The sequence below is a fragment of the Leptonotus elevatus genome, chromosome 6 (genome assembly GCF_054856555.1).
Source record: "Leptonotus elevatus isolate MCC_2025b chromosome 6, RoL_Lele_1.0, whole genome shotgun sequence".
Taxonomy (NCBI): Eukaryota; Metazoa; Chordata; class Actinopteri; order Syngnathiformes; family Syngnathidae; genus Leptonotus; species Leptonotus elevatus.
The window spans coordinates 21835261-21860998 of NC_141244.1; the positions used below are offsets into that span (position 1 = coordinate 21835261).

Consider the following 25738-nt stretch of genomic DNA (forward strand, 5'->3'; position numbering starts at 1 on the left):
GGACCTGCACTTTCAAACTATCCTAAAAAAAAAAAAAAAACTTTGAATGACCATGGGAAAATTTGTTTTTGTGTTATTCATGGGATGGGAGAATTGCTCTCTGACGTTATGAATTCCTGTTTTATTATCATTGTTAGCTGGAGGAGTTGCCATATCAGGAGTTAGTGTGGTTGTAGCTCAACTTGGACAACAAACAAGCTCAGAGTAAATCAGCAGCAACGCATTGTGCATTCAGTTGATTCAACACAATCAACCAAATTCTTAATTGATAACTGCAACAGTCCTCCAGCCATATTTGGCTTGTTTTCAGAATATAGCACTCAAATGGTAACCATATGGTTCAGTTCGAATCATTTTAATATCCTACATAACTTTGACAATTAGAAACGCAAAGAAAATCTCTATCTTACTGAAATTTCCATGCACTTTTCTTGTGAATGAATGAGCCAATGCAATTAAGAGACATTAAATTGAGCTTCATTGTCATCAGTGTCATTTAATAAAACCGTCTTCAAAAACACATACACCCGCGTAACAGATTATTATAGAGCCAGTAACACAAGCAAGCACACCAGGTGAACGCAAATTCTACTGATTGTCACTTTTACACATCTGAGACTATTCATCACAATTTTTGAAACCTCTTTATAGTTCTTATAAATATAACCCAAATTTCATGTAAACACCCTGCGTATACTATGGAAGCCAGAGTCTGCTTGTGTAAACAAACTATTTTAATTGATCTACTTCTGCAAACAAAAATGCTAATTTCTTATTTAATGTTCTTACAGTTTCTAGTGTAAAACATGTTTGACATTTTAATCGTCTAGAGAAATGTTTGCAAATTATATGCTAAATGTGGATCCTGCTTAATGACCACAAAACTCCAATTGTACATATAAATGTAAAATAGTTTTCCAACATCAAGTTAGCTAAAGCTCCTACTGTGAACAACAGAATTTCAAAATGTGAAGACTGTCATAAAAGCCCAAGTAGTTTGCTTCATGCTGAAATACTGTAAATCCGATAGATGACCTGACTTTTTGATGACCCTTTGCAATTTGGTCCCTTTGTCAGATCCAGGCCAACAGTGTTCCTAAGTACCCTCAAATCCACATGTGACTCAACTATATAGCTTCAAAAAGCATGACGTGTCTTACTATTTAAAAGTTTAAGGCATAAATGTGTTTTTTATTTTGAACTTTTCCTCCGAGCTTGTGCAGTCTTGACTTTTAAAAGGCTCGTGTCAATGTAAAAAGTTCAAGGCACAAATCAGGGTATTTTTTTGTACTGACATGCAAAAAGTTCACCAGTCATTTTGTAAAGTGAGACTAAAACAGGAGAAGGTATGTGAAACAGTAATCTACCAAGTAACAGTGAGTCATCTTGTAAGAAGTTAAATCAGATGTAAAAGCTCTGGAATCTACGTTTGTCAAATATTCCAGTGGATACAAATCGGATCTCATAAGAAAACGGTCTCTTAAGATGTTGACGCTCAGGTATTTCCGTCTTTTTGATGCTGTTCTGTATGATCTTCAAGCATGGCGTTTTTCTCTCCGTTGACCTGGAACTTATCTTGGGCCCATGTGATGTTCGGCCCTCCGCCGTTGGCTTTTCGTATGATAAACCTTGCCCGTCCACGTGAAAATCCACCTCCGCCGCGTCCTCGCCCTTCTCTGTTGTCCATCCACTTGCTGGTTTCTACCTCGACATCTCTGTCATCGTGCTAGATTAACAGATGGAAATACATAACAGTTGTTAAATAGTCAAGACAATTAAGATGAGTGTGGGAAGAAACATGTCTTACCAAGTAGTATGTTCTGCTCTTTGGGGGACATTCCTGGTCCCATTCTTGGTTTTTGGGTGCTCCTACCATGTCTGGATTGCAGTCTCCCTGGTAGTTGCCCCTCTTCCATCCCCTTCCACGAAATCGTACTTGCTACAATAGAAATGCATTTGCTCAAGCTCCAATTTTGGGGGGTTTTCATTAGGGCTGGGCAATGAATTGATTGTATTGATTACTGAATCTCCGTACTATAACACGGTTTAGGGTGTTAAAACTTGTCTATCCCCAGTCTTGGAATTGCAGAATTCCCTCAGACACTGGTGCCTTGAGGGATGCTGATAGAAAACTGTTTTCTTTCTAGAACCTGTTGGCGGTATTCCAATTCCAATTTTTTTGCTTGCCTATATAATTCCACCTATCAAGCCAACCAACGATTTGACTGATGCTCGGCCACTTGGTGAGGTCGCTTAAAGCGCTATTCTCAGGTGTGAATTAGCAGAGAGGAAAGCAAGGGCAGAAACGTGAAGTTATGAAAGAAAATTAAAAAGGACCCGTGCTTTGACCGGGACTTGACTGCTATTGAGGCTGCTTAAAGCACATAGTTTTTGGTCGTGATTGGGCTCATGTCATGACAAGAATGACGGAAGTGTTTAGAATTGGCCATCATCAGCCCTAGTTATCAAAATAGTCTGAAACTTACAAATTCTCTCCACTGTGTTTCTTTCTCCGCAGACGTCTCCGTCGGCGCAAGCCGAGCCCTGCTAAAGCCGTCTTTTTTTACTTCGGACTTGGGCACATCATCCACATGGGACTTGGAGGAGGACGATGAGGAAGACGACCTGGAGCGAGAGCACTTGCTCTCACTGATCCTACAAGCGGAAATGGTACGTGCACATTCCAGCAATATTTCACAGTTTTATTGGAAAATCTCAAAAGGATGGGGCTGTTGCACATACTTTGATTTCTTGGAGAACTTTTCCTGAGATTTCTCTTGACTAGTGTCTGGGGACTCTCCAACCCCGTCCTGATCGTAATCTCTCTCGCGGCTAGAGTATCTCTTACGCCGTTCGATATCCAAGCGCAGGTCCATCGCGTCACCCTTCGTTTTTTCCCCAACATCCTGAGCAATGCAAAACAGAACAGACTGTCTATGGCAACAAGAGCTAGGTAAGTGTGAACACAACTAAACTGTCCAGTAAAAATAAGTTTAGCTTTTGGTAGCGCAATTGCATTTATGGTCTTCATTCAAAGCTTGGCAAGGTTAGGATTATTTTAAAACAACATGATTCCTTCAGGTGCTCATGGAGAGAAATTAGACTACTCAACAGCATCGCATGGATATGGACTACCCGCAAATCTCCTTACAGGTTCGGGTCGTAATTAAATATACTCTCTATGTAGGACAGTCATGTATTATCTAATTCAAACAAGACACTCAGGATTTACCAGCCTTGAGTTTAAGTTGTAAACAATATTTATGCATTGGTATAAAAATATAATTTTAGTGTTGAAATTAGAGTTGCAATTTCTTGCTCTTTTTAGATATTTCCATTGTTTTGATACTTACAAAGACAATTAGTCCCTTGAACAGCTTGGGCACAGCGGCATCCACGTTTTGACTTTTATCTTATTCATTAGCCTCAGTTAGGCTTGTGCCAACATAATACCCAACTCACAACAGAAAGTCAAAATGCCACATTGTCATTCATTCATGGGAGGGCGAGCACTCTAAAGGCATCTGGCTTGCTCACTGGTTTGCCGTTTTGTTTGCCCGGTTTATACGTCAAAGTGCAAAATATTCAGTCACCTTGTTAGTGCCATCCTCTGGGCTTTTCATTGCCTCAAAAATCTGTGAGTGTTTCTTAAAAGCACTTGGTGATACGTCAATTCTCCTGCAAGGGATGACACAACAAAACCATTAAGACACCATGCAGTGTGATTTGTTAGCCACACTGGCCTATGGAGACAACATCCGACAGGACAATGAAGAATGAAGAACTGACCTCCAACCAAAAAGAAAACAAACAACAGTTCAGGTAGGACAGTGGAGAGAAATACCTGAAGGCTGCTTTTAAAATAGGAGGTGAAGCCACAGCACACTGAAGGGTGAGAGTTGTTCACTCATAAGGGTGACTCTACCTGTGAATTTCTGGGCTTTTTCTCAGCTTCATGCTCTCCCTCTCTGCAGCTTGTCTTTGGTACATGGTGAATCGCTCGTTAAGAGTCATTCGGGAAGGCACAAAGTGCTGAGCTGCGTAAAGAGTGAAGGCATTATTCTTCCTCCTTTAACGTTCTGCATAAAATAGGCAACACTATACCACGTCAGTTTTTCTGGAATAAGTAACGCAAGTTAGCAACCATTATTGTTTTGCACTTAAACTTCCTGTAAGGCTTCACAGAGGAGGATAGACCTAAAACCAATCTCTTTTTACACTGCATCTGTATACAGTGGTCCTTGATGTTTAACTAAAGACCTAGACACACCAATCCGACGTCAGGAGTCGGACAGCGTTGGGCCGGCTGGGGCTGGGTATCTATTCAGATTTCCAAAATCGATTTGATTCAATTCAGAAGAACCCGATTTGATTCACGATTCACATTCATTTTCGATTTCAGTTAAGGATTTCATGCAGTTTTACTACCAATTTTACTTTTATATGGAAGACATTCTCAGAAGTATTAATGCGGAAAAAATATAATTGAATCCAATGCAGTTACATTAATCATGTATGTTTTATTGAACATGACCTGATCAAAACAATAGAGTCAAAACAAGAAGAATAGCAACTGTTTGTAATTAGTAAAAGTAACCAGTATGCATTGTTTACAATTTTATATCCCACCCCCGTAAAGAGGTTTCTGGCTGCCTTTAGGAATAATGATTGCTGCCGCCGATTGAATGGAGGGGAATTACTTCTCGTGCATGTGCTGAAGGTACGTAATAAGCGGGGTCGGTGCGGTGTGTATTTACATAATTTTTCTATGCGACATGCCGATGCCACAGGGGGTAGGCATCGGTCACATTTAGCCAACGTCGGATTGGTGTATCTAGGCCTTAACATAGAAGTCCGGAAGGTTCATCATGTCTGTAACTTCCATACACAACAGCAAGCGAAAAGTGACGGCTTTGACAGACACTGTGAAAAAGTATTTATGACTTCCAGATTGTGTTTTTGCAAACAATCCTAGAATGTAAACACAATGGATTAAACTTCAATCCTCTCACCTCTGATGTGGTGCAGGATGGCCACAATGTGCTGAGCAAACAGCTCGGAAGGAGCTCTCTGCAACGGAGCAGTCTGAACGTGTTGAAAAATGGAGCGGAACTCTTGGCCCCTCTTAGAGGATAGCACGAGGTCCTGAGACAACTGTCGTTCCTGAGCTAAAATCTCGGAAGCGCTGAGCACAGTAGAAATTATTGTGTTAGTCAAATCAATTATACATACAGCAAAGGGTTTATAGCAAAGTGTCTAAACAAGAAGACTATAGCCTACCCTATCAAGCTGTCTCCAAGGAAATCCATTCTGACATTGATCTTTGTCTCAGGTTTTCTCAAGGACAGCAGTGATGAGTTCTCCTCTGTCATCATAAACATTTCCCTGTCAGAGTTCCGCCTCAACAGTGGCGTGAAAAATGGCGTGGCGGGAGATCTAGATATTTTGCTGGATTTGCAACCCAGCTCTTCAAATGTTCCCAACATTTCCCGTCGAGCAATGGCGGCAGATTTAGGAGCGGTGTACCTCTCCTCTCCTTGGGCGTTGGGTTCACCGTCGGCTCCCTGTGAGGAGGCCACACTTTGCCATCTATCAAAGCACTCATCAAATGGCTCTCTGGACAAATTAACAACCTTTGGATTAGAGTTGTTGATGTCCCCATTGAGCCTGTCTTTGTTTAGTGACTTTGAGTGTGGCTTGAAGAGTATCTCTTCATCCGCCTCATCAGACGGAGAAGGAGAATCCTTTAGTAAATGATTTAAAGCCACTTTGCCATTCAGGTCTTCTATGGAGCGCTTTGACGGTGGTTCAGTGACACCTGCATGTGTTGGACCATTTATATTGGATTGATCCTCGTCTACAGCATTTGCATCTGTGCTCCTGTTTTCCCAAGTAGATTTAGGTTTTTTATTGTGCTCCTTTAGAAACCTAAACAAAGGTAACAAAAAAGAGAGAGACACATCTAACGCAACTTTACATACAACAACTCTGTGTGCATGCAAACTGATGATTATCAATAACAAAAGAATAAACTTGTCTTACTTTCTGAAAGCAATGGAGACGGCCGTTTTATCTCCGTCTAGGAATTCCTCGCTCTTGAAAATGTCAAGGCTGGAAATCATTTGGTTTAGTGCTTCCTGTGACAAAATTTTGGGAGAGGGTGCAGTACACACTGTCTGCCAAGAGGGGGCACCATTGTTGGTGTCATTTGGGTTCTGGAATGAGGTACCAGCCTGGTTTGAGTTTTGGCTGTTCTGAACATTGACAGCAGGATTTTCTGGGCTGACTTTCTTTGGACTGCTGTTGCCTTCTGTCAGGACTTGCCAGCCCCCCTCAGTTGACCCACCGCTTTGACCTTCTTGGACATCTCCCGCCTCTAATTGCTCCCCATCTTCCCTTTCTTTCTGGGCCTCCTTGGAGGCCAAGAGCTCCTCTTTTGCATTGTTGGAACGCTGATTAGCTACCAACATGGCTTTGGGAGACGAGCCATGAGAGGATGCATTAGAATGCTGAGATTGCCGGGATAATGGAGAAAGGGATCGGTCAGAGTGGCGGGAATATTCGGGAGGCGGGGAGCTTCGAGGGAATTTCTGAAGGTAGGCTCGCCCTCTGGACTGGTTTTGTTGCTGCTGCTTTTGTTGCTTCTGGGGGTTCTGCTTGTAATTTTTCCAGTTGTTACGAAAATTATTGTTGTTGTTGTTGTAGCCTCTCCCGCCTCCTCCACCACCACCACCACCACCACCACCACCACCACCACCACGCTGATATCGTCCTCGTGAGAAATAGCCCCGTCCTCTGCCTCGGAAGTTGTACGGCCTCCGGAAGCCACGTTGGTAGCCCCGGAACTCACGGCTGTTCTGGTATTTCTTGTCGCGGTTATAAAATGGTGATTGAGATCTTGACCGGGACCGTGATCGAGACCTTGACCTAGAGCTGGAAGAAGAAGAAAATCACATTTAAAGGCTGGTTATGGTCTGTAGACCTGGCCTGGTATACGGAATAGTCATTTAATGGGCTTTGGAAGTAAGGTTGCTTCTTCAAGTATCCGTGCTTTGAGTATTCATTTTTCTGATGATTTTTAAAAACATTTTTACTCGCTACATTTAAAAACTTGTGTATGAACTTTCTACTTTGTCACAATAGGCTCATTAAAGTGTTTACAAACTCTGTGGATGATGATGAAATGACCTAAAAACAGAGAGATGATTGATTGCGATCTTGGAGACTAATGAAGTGGGAAAAACAGCAAGATGGTGATAGTTCAATCATACATCACCCCAGATACTATGTGTGCACGTATATTTTTAATACGTTGTTACGGAAGACGTTCCCATTTCTGTCCTTACTGGTCCAGAACCTCAAGTGCAGAAAAGATGGACTTTCAGAATACCAATGTGTAGTGTCACAATAGTCCACATGGTGGCTCTGGTGTTCTTATGTGCACCACTCTACCCTCGACATAAAATATACAGTAGTCTGCATTTTCTCGCCATGATCTTAAAGTATATCTCGAGTATCTGTGCACGAACCGCGTTTTAGGACTCTCCATTGGTACATTTGATGTATGGATGTTTCACATCTGGTGTAGACATTAACATCTTCTCTTTCAAGCTTTTCGTGTAGACCTCAATACTTGAAATGTTTTCAGAGTTTTCCCCCAACTTTTTCAAACGCATGGTATTGTACTCTCATTTACACCACCAATGGAAATGTGATACGACTGAACTCTACAAGCCACCTAAGTATGCCAAAATAAACAAACGCACCCAACCAGCAGCAACATAAAAGACATGAAAGAGATATTAAAGATTGATAAAAGGCAACAAAAAAAAACTCACCACGTCCTTTTTTTCATTGGAATACCGAGTGATTCACAAGGCAGCACACTGAGCTGCTCTGCACACTTAATGGCAGTGAGTTGCGCTTACACTCCAGCTGTGTCACATGGGCCAAACAGAGGAGGAGGGCTCTACTCAATTCCTGTTTGACTCTATGCTTGCCGGTAATGAGGGCTAACCAATCAGTGGAGAGTTGATTAACGGCAAGATAAATTGGGAAAAGCTATAAAATGTTATCACCCTAAGGAAGAAACACAACAAAACCATTTTTTACAAGTTATGCAAATAGGTGGCATTTACCTGTAACGATGTCTCCTGGAGCGGGATCGTGAGCGACTTCTTCGGGACTGGGAGGTGGACCGGGATCTAGAGCGCGTTCGGGACCGGGATCTCGAGTGGCTCCGAGACCGAGAGACTGATCTTGTGGCTCTGGACATCCCCACTGGCAGGCCAGGCAACTAAAACTTTCATAGAACAGTAAAATATTCCATTCCGGTCAGGAGTTCTTCAAAAAGGTTAGAATGTACAAAACTAGTAAGACAACGAGAAGTAGAACATCTTGAATGGGTTCAGTGGTATTCTAGGGTTAAATTAAGGTGAGATAAGATAAGAGAGCACAGCCATACCTGAAGCAACTGAGAGTAAATGAAACTGCTGAAAGAAAAAAATAAAGGAGCAGCCTCTAAAGGCAGTGGAAGGCAATGTGTAAATAGTGTCAGGCATCAAACACAAGCTGTTTTTATTTAGCCACTGCTCCTCATTTGCGTAGAGGGCGTATTTAGCCACTGCTCCTAATTTGCGTAGAGGGCGGATTTCCTGTGGTCACCTGACTGCCACTCTACCACTCACCATTGTCTATGCTGCAGAAAATTGCACAGTAATTTACACCAAGTTTAAAAACTGAAGTTGGTCTGTGCGCAACCGATCATTCTAGTCTGTAATTTCTTTGTCATCTAATCTGAAGATATGAATTCTCAAGCTCCAAAACACTGACTTGGCTGGACATTGTGAAGTTAATACCAGATCAGCCTAACATGAGAATATTTGCTTGCATTTATTACACGTGACAATGGTATTCATTTGAACCAAGTCCAGAATAAACACGCTGCTGTCAAATGTGTCTTTTGATACGCCACATTAAACTAGTGGTACAGTATAAAGCAATGGCATCTGCAATAGTAGTCTGAGTTGAGCTTTCCAAACATAACAGAACACTCAAACGACACAAAACTATAAATTTCTGGCAGAGTCCTGAAATATGCAAGGGATCAAATCACCAGTGTCATCTTCATGGACTTCGGGTAGAACGGAAACTACCGACTGCTTATGACTGTGATTTCAAAAGTTGTGTGCCCTATCACATTGGTGGTCTCAGTGTATATCCTTGCTACTATTTTGGAAAGTATCAAAACTGATCTGTCTCACCCCTCCCCGCCTCCACCCCCTCCTTTTCCTCCTCCTTCATAAGCACTACGAACACGCTGCTCTCTCTGTTCCTGGCACTTTGTTGTCATTGGCTTTCAGGGTGCAATTTCCTGAAGGCTCCAGCCTCAACTGATCATCCACTAAGCTTAGCCTGCATATTTCAAGAGCGTGGCATTCACATGTGCTCCTTTCAGTAGTAAAATGGTGGACTGTTTTTCTTCTTTACATATCGCAGCCCTCTTGGAGATGTTCACTTGCATGACAGTAGTTGGAACATCTGGATCACGTTGAAAAGGAAGTGTAAAACAGACGGACAATAAGCTTCCTCTGCAAACTGCAATTAGAACCCTTTCTTCCGTACGCCACATATAGCAGTGGTTGGTACTGTCGCAGTTACGGGTTCAAATCTGTGTCAGCTCTGGCCTTTCTGTCTCCGGGTACTAAGACAGCTCATACCTCCTGACAACATGCACATTTCGCTGTGAGCCACGATATCATCTCTCCCTCGGTACACGGTGTACCCTTTTAAATTGCTTTCTGGTTTTTCCCTGTTTTTGTACAGACACAGAATGTGTGTGTGTGTGTGTGTGTGTGGGGTGTGGGTGTGTGTGTGTGTGGGGGGGGGGGGTTGTGTGTGTGTGTGTGTGTGTGTGGGGGTGTGTGTGAGGGGAGTCATACCATCCATATATTCCCACATGTATGCAGTAATCCACCTTCGGCGGTAGTATCATTAAAGAAGTGATGGCCTGTGTCCCATTACACTATATTTTCTGTACCTATTCCACCATCTGAAGTTATATCCAAGCCGTAACAGAGGCTGGAAGGTGCCTGTGTACTGTACACGGGAGCAACACAGTCCTGGAATTGGAGTTTCTTACTTCTGTCCGATCCATCTGGGGTGTCTCATTTGCATTTGTTTAACACTTACTGAAAAAAATAAAACGGCATTTCACGTGTTTTTCTGGTGTTGTGTTTGAACAGCACTGACATGTAATAGGAGGACAAAGTCATCAGGGGTTGTCATACCACCCCGCAATTGCTTATTAATAGTCTTCACAAAACATCATGGCAACTGCCTGGGACATCATTTAACAGCGATTCACCAGCTTCACTTTCTTCTTGTGGCCACATTTTGTTTATGCAATTAAAAGTACGAAATAAGATTCAAGACTATGCATTATGTGTACCATATATACCCAAAGCATAGCTTCTTCCTTGTCACATCGTTAAGAGCTCACTTCCAGAGTTGCGACGTCTGTTTCAATGGTCTCTATTGATAACCATGTGCAGCTGTTCCTCTGGCTTCACAACATACTGTCGGCAGCCTAATCACCGAGATTTTAGCCTCTTAGGGGAGCCTGTGTCATGTTTAGCCTTTTAATCAGTCAACTCTGGATTTGCTCACAAACGCATACCGCTACAACACTTGTGAGGACCTTTTAATGGATTTGCAACAGTAGAACTGATCGTTAAAGACCTCACATTTGACAACTTGATGACAATCACAGTAGCATGAATAATAAGCGCTAAACTCCAGCGAAGAAAATGTTCTTGGGTACCTTTTTAAAATGATGAAAATAGAATCTATATGTTTTGTAAACCAGATCAGAATTAGCATATTAAATGATACGTAGGTCTTGGTCCAGCAACTCGACTTATGAGTCTCCTAACTTAATAGGAGGTGCTGTCTGATTGGTGTATAGGTCCAGAGTTTTACACCCCAGAAAATATAAAGATTTTTGTGAAGGTGGTTTTGAACGGTGTTCCTGTATCTATTCCTATTCGTCCAGGACCTCCACTGGAAAATAACTTCATTGTATATCTTGGACTTAGACATTGCAGATCTAAATAGTCCTTACATAGAAAGGCACCCTAACAGCTGTAGTTTAATTTCATGTAATCAACAATGGACTTGCAACTTGATACGCAGCTCTAAGACAATGGACCTACAACTTGATACGCAGCTCTAAGTGCCCGAGAACAAATAGTCCACTCCATTCAAGGACTAGATTATTTTGGCCGGTATGCCACGACGGGAATCGGAATCACATTTGCCCGCAATGTCGTTGGAACAATCCATTGCAAATGTCCATTCGAGTGATTTCTAGTTTTTTGAAACGCAACAACCCTTCCACTGACTACCCTGTCAAGACACGCTGAGGCGGTTAAGACGGACAACAGGGCCTTAGAGAAGATAAGCTATGCGGATTCCTCCTTGCCTTATTAAACGAAAACAACTGCTTTGCTTCAGTCTGACCTTTTGTTGAGTTCTGCTTAGAACTCAGAGGAGGTCCTGTGTCGCAACAGACTTCTTTTTTTTTTTAACCTGAATTCAATGCCAGTACCACCGTAAACTGATTTATCGTATCGCTATTCACAAATTTACCTCTTTGAGTTTTTTTTTGTGGAACCTATCCTCAGCTATTCTCTGAAAACCTCAGCTGTGTTCTTTCTGTAACACTCAAAGATCCTGCCTAACAGGATACGGCGACGTAACCCGTATTTCTAAGTGCCACAGTCTATCGATATATATAACATATCGGATTCATATAACAATGAAACAAAAAACATTATTGTGGTAACCTCAAAACGTCATGTTCCTTGACCGTTGTTGACTGTGATTTCTCATTCCCTTCAATTCAAACCTTCCCACAACTGCATAATGACTCTGTTTTTACGGGTTGCGAGATATAAAGTACAGCCGAGTGTCAGACAGCCATCCTTGCGTTGACTCACTTCCCAACGCAACTGTCGTCGCCGTGTTCGCACACGAGAAGGACGCCATCAGCTGAAGTAGGGCTAACTCTATTTTGGTCTGCCGGCAACAGGCCGGCGATGAGTTATAGCTTTATACTTGCAAAATATGCACAGTTGCCATTTGCGTTTTCCCTTTGGGCCTTGTAGTCTGCATGGAGATAAGATGGTGTTAACCAAAAGGGTCGGGGGAGGCCGTCTTTTAAACTCATTTTGATTGCACTTAAAGAACAACCTAGCAAAAACGATGGTGTTTCTTTGACAACTTTGTCAAAATGATCCCCGTTCATGCGAATGAAAATGCTGTACAGTAAACTTCGCAATTCACAAATTGACATTGTCACATTTTTTTGTGTGCAAAACATATCATGAGCTTTTTGCTTAAAATCACATTTTCGCGTTCTCTATAATGATCGAAGATGCCACAAGATGGGGCTAAAGTCCTGAAATGCCTTCTTCTTGATTTGCTTTGACACTTGGCGACTACATTAAACAAACGCCTCTGACACCTACGGGACTTCAGCGTAATGACAGCAACACAATTGCACAGTGTGAGAAGCTCGATCATTACCTTTAACTTTCTGTCAAGGCCTTTGTTTTGTAATTTAGTGTGCAGTTAGTGTTGCCTCTCTCAAGCAATGAGCTCAATGTTACAGACTCTCATTGGTTTTATGTTTATCATATGAGCAACCGCAACAGGATACCGGGGCAAAATGAAAACACATTAATATACCTCAAGTCTACCAGCATATGTAAATACAGACACTCCTTATCATTTTGTGCATGTGTGTGTTGTCATGGACAGCTGCTGTTTATCAAAGAAAAACAAACTGAATCCTGCAAGAGAAAGTGACATGAGTGGACCCCAAGAATAGATTTCCCTGTCCACAAAACCTGAAGCATTTGGATTTATAAATTTATATATAAACTATTTTTTTTTAAATTACAATCCCTGGGACTATATTTGACCATGTGACTGTTTGTTCTGTAGATGGAGTGGGTGAAGTTTGCACTCACAACTTTCTGATAAAATAACAGCCTGATAAAACAAACTTGAAGCAGTCCACTGAATTGAAACTTTGTTTGAATGTTCCACAATTTTTCCACAATCATTAAGTCAATAATTAAAAAGTAATAGTCAAAGTTAAAATTACAATTGCCCCCAAAAATATATTTAATGTCATTTGAACATTGATGACATTATAAATGCAAACTACTAAAATGAAGCCTAAAATAAATAAATTTATAAATTTGAAGGAAAAAAACAACACATTGCAGAAATTCAAAATGACAATTTTTAAAACAAAACAAAACTGATAAAACAGCGCAAATAAAAAAACAAAGCTAAAACTAAACTAATATAAATATTCAGTCATAAAACTATAATAATGAAAAAAGAAAGGTTGAAAAATATATATTGACTAAATAATACACACTCAAAAAGGAAATCTTTTTTTTTTATAAATTATATGTGTATAATGTTTTAATGGAATTATTGATACATTTAAATGAATAAAGTGATACAATGATGCCAATTGAAAATGTATTATTATTATTATTTTTATAAAGACATGGTGTTTGCATAAAATATTTATTTTCCTAACTAGCTCTCCATGAACACCCAGACCAAGCCTGCGGGCCACTTTTAAACTCGCCACCCACCTTTTTGAGAACCACTGCATGCGTTTTTACTAACTCACTTGGAGCTCATTCTCACTGCGCTTTACTACAAAGCGAAAGTCATGCGGCCTTCTTCATAAATCATTTTACCCTCCTCTCTAATTGCCCGCTCACACATCACTGCGCACGATCTCATAATTGATCGCAGCATGCCGAACGTTTACGTTATGTCAAAGTGATTACTGCTAAACGGAGAAGAAGAAGTCACTTACCGGTCAGCTTTTTTTTGTTCAGCGTTGACGTTGCCTCATATTCGGCAGCATCTAAAAAAAACGTCAAAAGTCGTCCCACTGTAGTGCTCCTTGCGCGAGAGTGTGTGCGGATGTGTGCGTGTGTGTGATGTGCAGGCGCAACTGGCTCACTTATGGCTGCCCCCATGTGCGCGCGCACGTGTCTGTGGGACTGTGCGCGTGCGTGTATGCATGCATGTGCGTATGCAACTGAGAAGGGGGGCGTAGCTTGTGCGCTCCCTTTTGGCGTGGGTGTGTTCGTGTGAATATCATCACTGCCTGAAAAGATAGGGATTTAAAATGTATACTGTAAGCATTTATATACATTGTAGATAAAAAAATAATAATAAATGAAGAAAAAACCCAATTTACAAACATGTACAAAACACTGTATAAACTTTTCTCAGACAGGCATTGTTGCCGTCGTTGTTGTTACCAATGTTTGTATTAGTTTGTGTAGTAATAGTATTTTTATTTTATTTATTAAGTGTTATCACTAGTCAATTAAAAATGTGAAATTCCCTGCATTTTTATCCCCAAAACAGCAAACATATTGTTGGATAAAATACATAAACTAACGCTACATGCTGTGAAAACATGCAAGCACAAATTTCAAACTTTAATAAATGGACAAACACACACATTGATAAAACCTGACAAGTGTGGAAGAAAAAATAGATTTGAATGACTTAATGATTGTCACATGGCTCGTTTCATAAACACATCTTGGCAAATAAGGACTTTACTTAACCTGGTCTTGTCTGTGTGGCAGGAAACACCCACAGGAATGCCACTCAGCCGCAAGGACGACATGTAAAATCCTCCCCCCAAAAAGTGTGCGGGTGGGAAGCCAAAAGTGTTTTTGCTGTGTGCTGGAAGCAAAAAGTAACAGCTCGTGGACCACAGATGAAAGTAGGACTGCTAATTGACTGCAGTTGTGTGATATTAGCGATGACGATGTCACTACATCCATTCACGATTCTCAATAACACGGTATAAGATATACAGTATGTAAAATTAAATTAAAATAAAAAATATAAATGAATATAATATAATAAAAGTTAGCATTTAAAAATAAAGATAAAAAGGTTTGGAAAAAAAGCTGAAATTCTGTTATGTTAAATGTTATGAATAGTCGGGGCGGTGGGAATCATAAAAAACACGCATTCAAAGACACTTAAACATAAAAAAAAAGCTATTATAAATGTATGATATTAGTTTTTATTTTTAATGTAGTTAATAAAGTATAGCTTGTAAAATGTTGCATGAGACTGGCAAATTGTATTTTTATTTTTTATTTTGCTATGGGTAGAACATAAGGGCAGAACAGCCGGTTATGCATCATACCCTCTCAAACTGAGCGGTACAATATTGAAGGGAATCGTGATCCCACTGAATAGAACCAAATCGAATCATTCCACTTGAAAATATAACCGTTTTTAAATCTTAGCACACCATACGTTTTAAGATATGAATGGAATTGTCTTTTATTGGGGAGATGCACTGAAATCTCTAAATCAGGGTTCACCATTTCCGGTCCTCGAGGTCCAGAGTCCTGCAAGTTTGAGATGTTTCCGCCCACTAGCACATCTGATTCATATAATCAGCTCATCAGCATCCCCGATAACGATCCTGATCGTTAGTATCAGGTGTGTTGGTAGGCGGAAATATCTCAAACCTGCATAGCTCAGGACCTCGAGGAGTGGAATTGGTGATTCAGGGTCCAGGGTGTACACCACTTGTCGCCAAAAGTCAGCTAGCATCAACTCCAGCTCCGTAATGAAGACACGTTTATAGAAAATGGCTGGATGTTTGTAATTTTCCCATTCCTGAATGCCCTATGAGGAAGCGGCGGTTGCAATTCTGACTTCTGTCATTCGAGACCTCTATTAAGGGATTTTCTAGATTGCCCAAAAAACATGGACGTGTTTGTCGTTAAAACAGTCGCCATATTGATGCTGACAAGGGGATTTGCTTTGCCGACACACATTCTTTTCATCGGGTTATGTTTTATAAAGTGCGGAAGCTTATCAGTTGACGTCTAAATGGAGGCTGAGAACGCTTGCGTTGTAACAGTGTTTAATAGTCTGCGGTATAAACGTTTTGGTCGGCTTCTCTTCTTGTCATCGTCCTGGCTCATTTGCTTCTCCATTGGCCATTCAATGCAGTGCTCGGAGTTCATGTGCACTTCCTGTGGAATGTTCTTCATATTGTTGATGCTACGTCTGCACTACGCGGTGGCTAACGCCGTTCACCTAGGTTGTTCAAATTGTACTTGCCAACTCATTTAAATTTTGTGTTACTGTAATTGCAGCAACATGTTAGTAAATCATGCTAATGTTAAAAGGTTTCGCTCAAGCATCTGTTAGCTGCTATGCTGGATAATATATGTGACAGGGTTGCATTGGTTTGTGTGACACACTATCACGACTGAAAACAAAGAAAAACTATGAAAAATAGAAGAGAAAACTTGCCTAAAGTCTGCCCAAGATCAGAGCCGATAACCGTTAATGATGTACCGTAATTTCTCCTCGCTCAGTTTTGTTTCTCTTCTAGATGGCTAAAAAGTGACAGGGTTGCAATTATGTTGAGAGACACAACTTCAGAACTTAATCATAATAATAAGGAAGAACATATCACCAACATTGAAAATCTGATTTCAGATTTATTTGATCGTATAGTGTGACTCTCTTTTCCCAGTAAGTACAGCATACTGGAACTAGGGTGTTTTTTTTTAAATGCAAATTTCCACTTTAATCTTGACGCCGCCGTAGCAACAGAACTCCATCGTAAACCGTGGACCCCCTATAGGAACAAAGGATCAGGACACGTAATGATTGAACTCGACAAAGCCTGCCAAGGCTCAAATGTTTCCCTTTGTTTCACACGTTCATTCACCCTAATGAGTACAAGTGGTTTAGAAATGATTAGATTGATGCCTCGTGTATGACAAGTAATCACAACAAAGCCAGACAAAATTCACAGACTGAACAAGAGAGACCACCATGCTTGAAGCTTTAATTAGTCATTACGGTTTGTGTTTACGCTGCAGGAAAGTCTGATATGGTGTGTTCAATGTGGCAAATGCTTGCACTCATTTTGTCTGCACCCGAGGCTAATGTTTCATGGAGAACAAAAAAACGGCCACTGTGTGTATTTGCATTGGAAATGCCGCTGCTGATAGCTTGCGCCACATCCTGCCATCTTCCCTTCGTTTATAAAGTCCATCAACAAACAAAGAACTCGCCATCATTCAAACATGATCAGATTTTCCTGCGAAGCTGACTGTGCCCCCCTCTGTCCGGAACAGGATATCCAGTAGAGCAGATAGATGGATTTCAAAAGTCTTTTCTCATTTCCTGAACTTAGGTCATGTTTGTACAAGAGCAATATCTTCACCAAAATGGCAGTTTTTGTTTCTTAACCCTTTCAATTTTGACATGAAAAAAAAAATCCTTTTTTTTTCACCCTGAAGGTTGAGGACTGCAAGAGGGTTGTTGCCTGCATGTAAACGTACAACAGGGATTTCCAAACAATCCAGAGAACTGTCTGCGTTTCCACCTTGGTCTTAGAAGGGTCATGGGGGATGTCGAACCCGTGGAAGTTTAAAACCGCACAAGATTGATCATAGACAGTACATTTAAAGAACAGAAGACATACAGAGGTGAAAAGTTGCCTTGACCAAAAATTAAAATTGGTGTCTTTTATCGGATTCGAGTCAAGTCATGTGACTCAAATCCCCCACCTCTGCCTGTACGCCTTTAAACCGTTTGACCCCTTAGTTAAGAATGTCATGTGTGGACCTAAGTGTGCGACCTTGACTCCATACAGCATCTACAATCAAACTTTGATCCATGTCAGTGGACCAGTAACCTGCCTGCTGTCTGGACGCCGGTGACGCCACTCTCGGCTATTTTCAGCAAGTCCCCTTGACACCATCTCAGTCTCTCTCTTGTGTTTGGATAAACCAGTTCACAACACTGCACACCCTCCACTTTGCATCCTCGCCACCTGTTGGAGGTGTCAGTCTACTTGCTAACGGTCTTTCAGTATTGCACCTCGTAACTCAACTCCTTTGAGGGACATTGTCTTGGGCAGTGGTGCGAAGTTCCGTGCATTAGTTGTTTTTTCTGTGGACTTTTTTTTTTTTACCCGTTACATTTGAAAACATCGTTTTTACTTTTGTTGTAAAGTACATTTATAGTAGTACAATATACACTTTTTATTTATTTTGTTTTAGGGGAGTTAGTACAGGAGTTAAATCCGTACTTCTACTTTTTTTACACAATTATCTGTATTTATTAGTCCACAGTGTGAGTACTTCTACAACCTTTGCCAAGAAGTCTTGCTACTGCAGTTGCAACAATAGAATGTTGTATAATCAGGTGAAAACTTGCACAGGGTCTCTGGAGAGCAGAATCAAACTGGCTGTGTGGTAAATCCTTCCCTTTTATGTCAAACGACCTCTGTTTTGGAGCATCTGGTTGTTGTTACTGCTTGTAAATATCCAAGCGTCTCTTACTGGCTGTGCCATGAATCATCATTTAATCCGAAGAAAAGAGTCAATTGTTTGAAAAAGGTACTTTATTTGTTGGTGGTGGTAGTATTTTTTTTAAGCTTTCTTTAAATGGCAAAAAACTGTTTTGCTCAGCAGGGTACGCACGTACCGATTTTCAACATTTTAACAGATTTTTAAAATGTGAGAGAGAGTCCTCATATGACTTGTGCTACTGTTGTGTACTCAAGATGGTATCCAAACTAATTAAATTCAAAGAAGAACTAGCATGAGCTTACAGGTTGCTACCTAATCGTGTTTTTCTGTAGCACGTCACAATCGCTGAGCTGTGGCTCAGCCGAACTTGGCGTTAACCACACACAATGACTAGTTATCGTAACTATTGAGCAGGTTTAACAAATACGATTTCTGAAGCAGATTGAGTAAATCCCTCTTAAAACAACCCAAACATTTGTTTTAAAGAGTGAAAAAAATCTTTCCATCTGGACCTTAGACACGAAACAGCATGCAAGGAAAATCCAGTTAAGATAACCAATGTGGAAACAGATTACCGATTAAACTTGAAATCATTCATCACCGCTCAACCAAGGAAGTGTTGACGGCCATTATATTTTAAAGTTTGTTGTCTTGTTGGCTTTGGCATTTCTTTGGCACGCAATTCCCTATCAAGGATTGCGTTTGGAAAGTATTGAAAGACACTGGCCCCTGCCACCTCCGTCTTCTCGATTGCACAACTGTCGGGTCATCTGACACCTGTCAAAATGCAAGATTGATGTCTCTCGCTTGTCCTCTTTGTTGTCATCACAAGAGGGGGTTACGGAGATGAGCGCGCACGCAGAGGCAGCTGCCCCGTGGCTCCAAAGAGCCTCCGTGACCACACAACCCACGCACACCCTGGCCAAAGTCTGTTATCACCTTCTCCATATTTCGGCCAAGGGCTTGGATCGCACCCTCGCTCGTCAAAACTCACGCGTCAGTATGAAACATTTGGGAAACTGAAGACGGCTCCCAACAAAGCCGCGATTATGAGCAAAGCCCACTTTGATTAGTGGGCAAATGAGGAGATGAAAGTAGAGCGTGGCTTTACGAGTGTGCAATTCCTTAAAACCAAATAGTGAGGACCCTCTGTCCCAAACATGCATTTGGCATGTCCAGTATCATTTGCACTTTCGCCGCCTATGTTCATGAACGGGTGTCCTCATGATGAATCTATTGTGACAGTTTAAACTGAAGGAATTGGTTTTAACGACATATTTTTATTGAAGGCTGTCAACTTATTACGTACCCCACAGGAATCAGTATTCAAACCTTTGCTTGGACTAACTAATAAAATGTTGCATCACAAGCCTTTTTTCCCCCATGTCTCCCTCCTCCAACACACCTGAATCATATAATCGGGATCAGCATCAGGCTTCTGTAGAGCTTGCTGATGATATGCGATCAGCTCATCAGCAAGCTCTGCAAAAGCTGTTGATTGGAATCAGCTGCGTTGCAGCAGGGAAACCTCCAAAACCTGCTTGAGGACCGAGTTTGCCCACTACTGGTCTAGAGTGTCTTACTCTGGCTGAAAGACAGGTGTGCTGTGGTCGCTAACTGCATATGTAAATTTACATCGATGACCTATGGCTTTCCCGAGGTGCAGTTAAAATGGAAACTTTTTGTATTTCGATATGGCAAAGCAGCATGTGCCCACATTAAGCTGTTCTTGTACCCTCTGTTCCGAGTAGTAACTCTTTTATGATTATCACAAGTGTGACAGCGAATGCCACGTTAGTCCGAAGCTCTTACATACTGCATTGCGCCTGTTCTGTACAATCTCTCATTCTCTCCTCTGTCTCTATGATGGCTGCAGTTGGTTTAGCTCTCCAAGCACTTGCCAGAATATTCTCCGCACGGGAGAAATACTGCAATCCCTAGCCTTTCCCTCGGAATAGTTTTTCCTCACTGTCCTTGGCCTTCCGCTTTCAACTGAGTTTGAGTCCTAAGCCCCCTACTTAAGAGTCTCTGACAACTGTCCACATCTAAATCGAGTGTCACTGTGTCAAGTCTCATAATACAAGAACAGGAGTGGTCAGTCAGAATACATCAAGTGGGAGAATTGTTTCCCAAAGATCTCCATAGTGGAAGTTCTATTGAATGAGGACCTTGGAGACTTGTCAATGGGAATAACTAAGCTTGCAATGCAAAGCCAAATGTGTGACCCTGAGCCCACTGGAGCAAAAGGCTAAGTTCGCGTCGCTGCCATTTTCCTCATAACGCCGTCAGATTTACGACCGATTCATCCGGAGGCCGGGCAGCAGGTGCTATTGGTAGAGAACCTACCAATGCCACTCATCGCCTAACAAATGAACTGCACTAAGTAGAGGTCATGTAGGCCACGCTACACCTTTTGCGGCATCTTCCCAAACATGTCCCGGGCCGTGCAACCGGATCCCGTTGGCCCAGTGGCTGCTTGTCGTTTGCAGCCTCTCAGGTTTTGGATTTAGGATTTAATGAGGCTGTAGAGGGTTGTAGAGACTGGCTGTCTGGGCCTGATTTGGGTTAGGAGGTGATTATACCAATATTTCATTCATGATATTTGGAAGAATTAGTTTAAGAGTGAAATCGGTCACTGTCATAAAAATGTTATTAACTGTTCTGAATTTTGCAAGAGTTGTGACATCATCCAGTTATTACAAATTATGAGACAAAAATGTAGGCGTTCGAGAAATGTGCTTTCTTTGTCTTTCCCAAGTATTAATTGTTTTTGACTCTTGAACCAATCTCAAGCGACGTTGGCAGTATTTCAATGTATGTGGACATGCACAGAAAACTCTGAAACGTGTGTTTGTGATACGTTCACGGGAGTTGGTGATGCATGCGGAAATCGCAGCTGCGCCAGACCGATGCTGTTGAAGACGGGCTTCACAACGACAGCTGAGACTGCCAGTCTGCTCCCTTGCGATCTGTTACACCAGTAAAAAAAAAAGAAAAGGGACAAAAAAGAAAAAAAGCAGCACCCATCCCCAGTTGTTTTTGTACGTAAAGTGAAAAGACCCTTCGCGATTTACCAGCATGGGTTACATCAGGCGTAGTCCTTATCTGTGGTCTACCAAGGGTCAAATTAGAGCCTTTGCAAATCCACACAGCTGTGGGGCTGTCGGTAGTTTTACTTTTACTAAGGCGGCAAAGGTACTCACACTATGTACTTATGTAAGATAGATACTTGCCTAAAAAGAGAATATGGAGTAGAAGTAAAAGTAAAAAGTACAGACTGTATTTCTGTTTTTATTAGTTAACCTTCCACAGAATCTGAGAAAAAAAAAAAACAAGAATATAAACATTGAAAAGTAACAAAAAAATAAGAATTTTCCTTGCATCTGTCTTCATTTCCCCCCTCTGGAGGTCCGTAAGTTGTATGACATGTTCTGTTTCTGGTTGGTTCAAAACACATGCACGCACTAAAGAACATCTCGTCTGCCAAGATGGTCTCTCTCTCTCTCTCTCAAATTAAAGAGGCGCTTCAACTTTTTATGCCCAAGCAGCTGTGGATTTCTGCAAGTTGACACTCTTCATTTAAGTAGACACGAGCAGTCACACAGTGAACACGTCGCATTTAGACTTTTAAATTTTTTCACGCTAACTTGTAGAAATGTCATGGCTCGTCACGGTAATGAACAGACCACACTGGAAGATTAACTCTCAATAAAGAAGTAAAATCTTGGTATAGGTAGCTTCAGTGCTCGGACTCCCAATTTTATAAGCTTTAAAGCAGTCTAGGAAAATGTTCAGCGTGACTATGTAGACTAGCTAACATAGCTCAGAAGCTAACATAGCAGCTAACGTGTTAATTCTAACCCTTGATAAAAAATAAGAATAATATATATATATATATATATATATTGCTGTCTTTATTGCGTGCACAGCGAAAGTTGTAATAACTGTGAATTTCAAAGTAGCAGTTTTATGCCCTATACAGTAAAATGTACTGTTATTTTTACGATGCTGTCTTTTAGGGGGTATCTTTCTTCAAACTTAATATCTAGCAATAAACGTATACTATAGATTAGGCCTATTGGTGTCCTGGAGGTCATATATCCAAACATTAATGTTGAAAATTAGTGAGCTAAAGCTTGCATTTGGAAAACACTGCAAAGTGTTATCACATTGTAGATTGTTTTATTGGGGCTGGTCATGACATTTTGTAATGCTAATTGTCAGCGAACAATACACTTTTGTGAGCTGTAATTAATTTTTGCTTGTTTGTTCCCGTTGCTTCCCCTCCTTTTTAATCATGACGACCCTCCCGAAGGGATTAAAGTGAACCTTTTGTTCAGCTAAATGCAAGCAGATGTCTTCTGTGGAGGTTCATGTTGGGGCACACTACCATGACCGTACCAAGGAAAAACAAAAGCAGAAAACAAACAACAATCAAACCCTTACTGCCGTATAAATAAAGCGGGAGGCAGGGTAGCCCAAAAATTGTTCTTTGGCATACCACAGTGAGTCACAAAAACACTTCAGCTTGCATTTGTATCTTCTGGATAACATGTGCATGGCATCCTTCGAAACCAGTTGATTCACGAAGATGCCTGCACGGGCCTCGCTGCCGTGGGAGCTATGGTCAACTTTGGGACATTATACCACCCGCTGACTTTTATTTAGATAGACAACATGATCAGGCGGAAGGATGAAAAGGAGCACAGATAAAAAGGAATCTCGTCATATTTTCTTTAAGGAGGGATATCACACAGTAAGGTTTTATTCTTAAGCAAGCAAAGTTTCCTCCCCTGCGGCTACATGTTATGTTATGTATGTTAAACGAAATAATGTCAACACATCTTTTGACAAGCACAGTAACAAAGTATTAGTACTAAGATATATTTTCTGCTACCTCTGCTTGAGGTTTTATTTTTCTGAAAAGAGGTAAGAGTGCATTTTCCACCAGTTATTAGTAGCTGCTTTAGCTGTGCACAATGTTAGCTTAGCTATGGACACAAGGTTTTGATATAAAAGCTTGAGCCAGCACATGCTAGTTTTTTTTTCTTCCTAATATGAGCACTATGAAAGTGAAGAGGGAAACTATTTTATGTATTATTTTTTTTCATTGTGCCAGTTATCCAAATGGGATTGGTATATAATTGAGAGTAAAAAATTCATTCATTTCAGAGTCTACTACTCACAGTCTGTCTTCACATAGTTATGTTAAGTACATTCTGTAAGTGCTTTTGCCACCTCTGCATATTTATCTTGCCAGTTCAGCATCCAAACACCACCACAAGAATTCCGTGTTTTTTCAGTCTCCAGTTGCCTGTTTCCCTCAGGGCTTCTGCAACATTAGCATGAGAACCCGCAATTTCTCCTCTGCTACTTTTTGATGTTATTAAAGGGATAGTTGACTCATTGAGCCTTTTTTAGCATTAAAACGTTCATATTTTGTCCAGAATTAGATAATTTTTCATGTTGAATTAATAGCTCTAAAAACGAATGTTTCCGCTTGCTGTCGACTGAAAATGACCAACGATGGCTCACCTGTTTTCTGAGTTTGGTCAGCAAACTGAGTAATAATTGGTCGTTACCTACTTCCTCAGCACATCTGATGTCATCTTCAGTCGACAGCAAGTGGAAAATTAGTTTGCAAAGGTATTAACAAATTAATTCTGAACAAAATAAGAACTTTTTACTGCTGAAAATGACTCAATGAGTCAAGTATCCCTTTAAAAATGTTGTCAACGGATAAAGTTAACAAAAAAGACTGCTACGTTTGCTTCTCTTGCTTACTAGCTTGTATTTTCACTGGTTTGGAGCAATTCAAAACTCTTTTGGTCAGCAAGTGAAGATGTAGACTGCTACGTTAGCTTCATGCGCTCGCCGGGTCTCGCCTTCCCTCTCCAAAAATGTTGGTCCTACTAATAATTAAATATGTCATACTAATTTCACTTATATTAATAATAAATTCTAAAACAAATTAAACAAACAGTCCTTGAAAATGTCATGCAAATGTTTAAATAAACCTGATCTGTACGTAGGGTGTGTTTCTTCCATCGATGCGAACCACATTTTGAGAATCAAACACTAAGCAAATGAAGCTTGACAACTTGACTGTTTTTTTTTTCCATCTCAACACAAATTCTCTTGTTGGTCTGTCAACAAAAATTCCCAAATTCAAAACTTTCCTGTTTACGGTGTACTTTAGAACTCGTTGGCTGACTAACAAAAGAGTTTCAGTGTTACTCTTCCATTTGCTTTGGCTTTTGCCACCCGATGACCGAACTGAGTCACATTTGTTTCTGCATCTTCCTCCACATGCACTCGCTCCGTTTCTGCGCAGCCAAAACAGCAAAGCTGGCGGCGTGAAGGCGTGTCAGGAGCTGGCGAATGAAAATCACTTCCTGTGCATGTGCAGAGTCACTGGAACCGAGCGGCCACAAGTCCCCCTCCCACTACTCCTCACACCGTGGGCCAAACAGGATGTTGTGTGATGTGCCAGATTATTATGAGAAGTGTAACCTCACATACAGTAGACCCAGCTGACGGGACCTGTTGACTGACGCGCCCTCACATTTACACACAGCCAGCTTTCCGTCTTTCTTTGTCTTTCTTCCAGTTTCGGATCACGCTGGAAGAACAGCGGAATATTAGGTGAATCATCCCAATTTAGAGCTGATGATGTCAGCAGTTTTTATCTGATTTATTCCTATGACTAATTGTAAGATACTGGAAGAGTCTGACAGACATTGCCAAGAGTGAGATGAGGAAACAATCAAACGCTCAATTGTAACTTTAATGACAATGACTATACACTTACCTAAAAAGTCAATATTGAAGCTATTTTCTGTCATGAAAAAACTTTTTTTTTTATGTCATATCTGTTCTTTTTAATCCGAGGTTGGAGTCTCAAATCGCAGGAATTAACTTAAATCTTAAGTGCCAATTTTAGGACTTGGTTGGCTTGACTTTGACTTGATTTTCATGAGATTCGACTTAACTTGAATGACATGATTTATGGGCCGTATCGGCCGATCTTAATACATCGTCAATATTTTGCAGTACACATGTACATTATTTAGAAGCGTGTCTTGAGGGTACTGTATAAAAATGACAAGTCCATGATTTACTACAGCCTGCTAGGATTCTAATTGGCATTGTGACTGCCATGCCAAATGTTTTGACACCAGGCATCCACAGCAATCACCGCCCATCCTATTCCCCAGCATAGTCTTATAACCGTTCTGACCACGGTGGCCTGGAACGGGGCTGTCATGGCTGCCAGGAATACATTCATTATGACTCGACATATGTAACCTACTCCACCC

The 25738-nt window shown here is 41.0% G+C and overlaps 1 protein-coding gene and 1 long non-coding RNA gene across 6 annotated transcripts in view; one reads left to right on the plus strand and one right to left on the minus strand.

Annotated features, from left to right (window-relative positions):
• Positions 1–25738, plus strand: part of LOC147172734 (uncharacterized) — a 52343-nt gene that overhangs the window by 14311 nt on the left and 12294 nt on the right. Inside the window, exon 3 of the long non-coding RNA XR_015095308.1 lies at positions 2519–2670. This is a non-coding gene — a long non-coding RNA (uncharacterized LOC147172734). The remainder of the gene's footprint in view (positions 1–2518; positions 2671–25738) is intronic.
• On the minus strand, positions 471–14108 carry thrap3a (thyroid hormone receptor associated protein 3a). 5 transcript variants are annotated; one of them, XM_086077522.1, is made up of 11 exons: positions 13910–14108; positions 8139–8302; positions 6043–6933; positions 5281–5928; positions 5013–5185; positions 3926–4037; positions 3594–3678; positions 2743–2906; positions 2487–2625; positions 1808–1939; positions 471–1726 (listed from the first exon to the last, which is right to left on the minus strand). In XM_086077522.1, exons 2-11 carry the CDS (start codon positions 8273–8275, stop codon positions 1496–1498), a joined length of 2712 nt encoding a protein of 903 aa, XP_085933648.1. In that variant the 5' UTR covers positions 8276–8302; positions 13910–14108; the 3' UTR covers positions 471–1495. The 5 variants fall into 5 exon arrangements, with proteins under 5 accessions (XP_085933648.1, XP_085933645.1, XP_085933647.1 ...); XM_086077519.1 differs by having other exon boundaries at positions 2487–2655; positions 13910–14106; XM_086077521.1 differs by lacking the exon at positions 13910–14108 and adding an exon at positions 8465–8540 and having other exon boundaries at positions 2487–2655.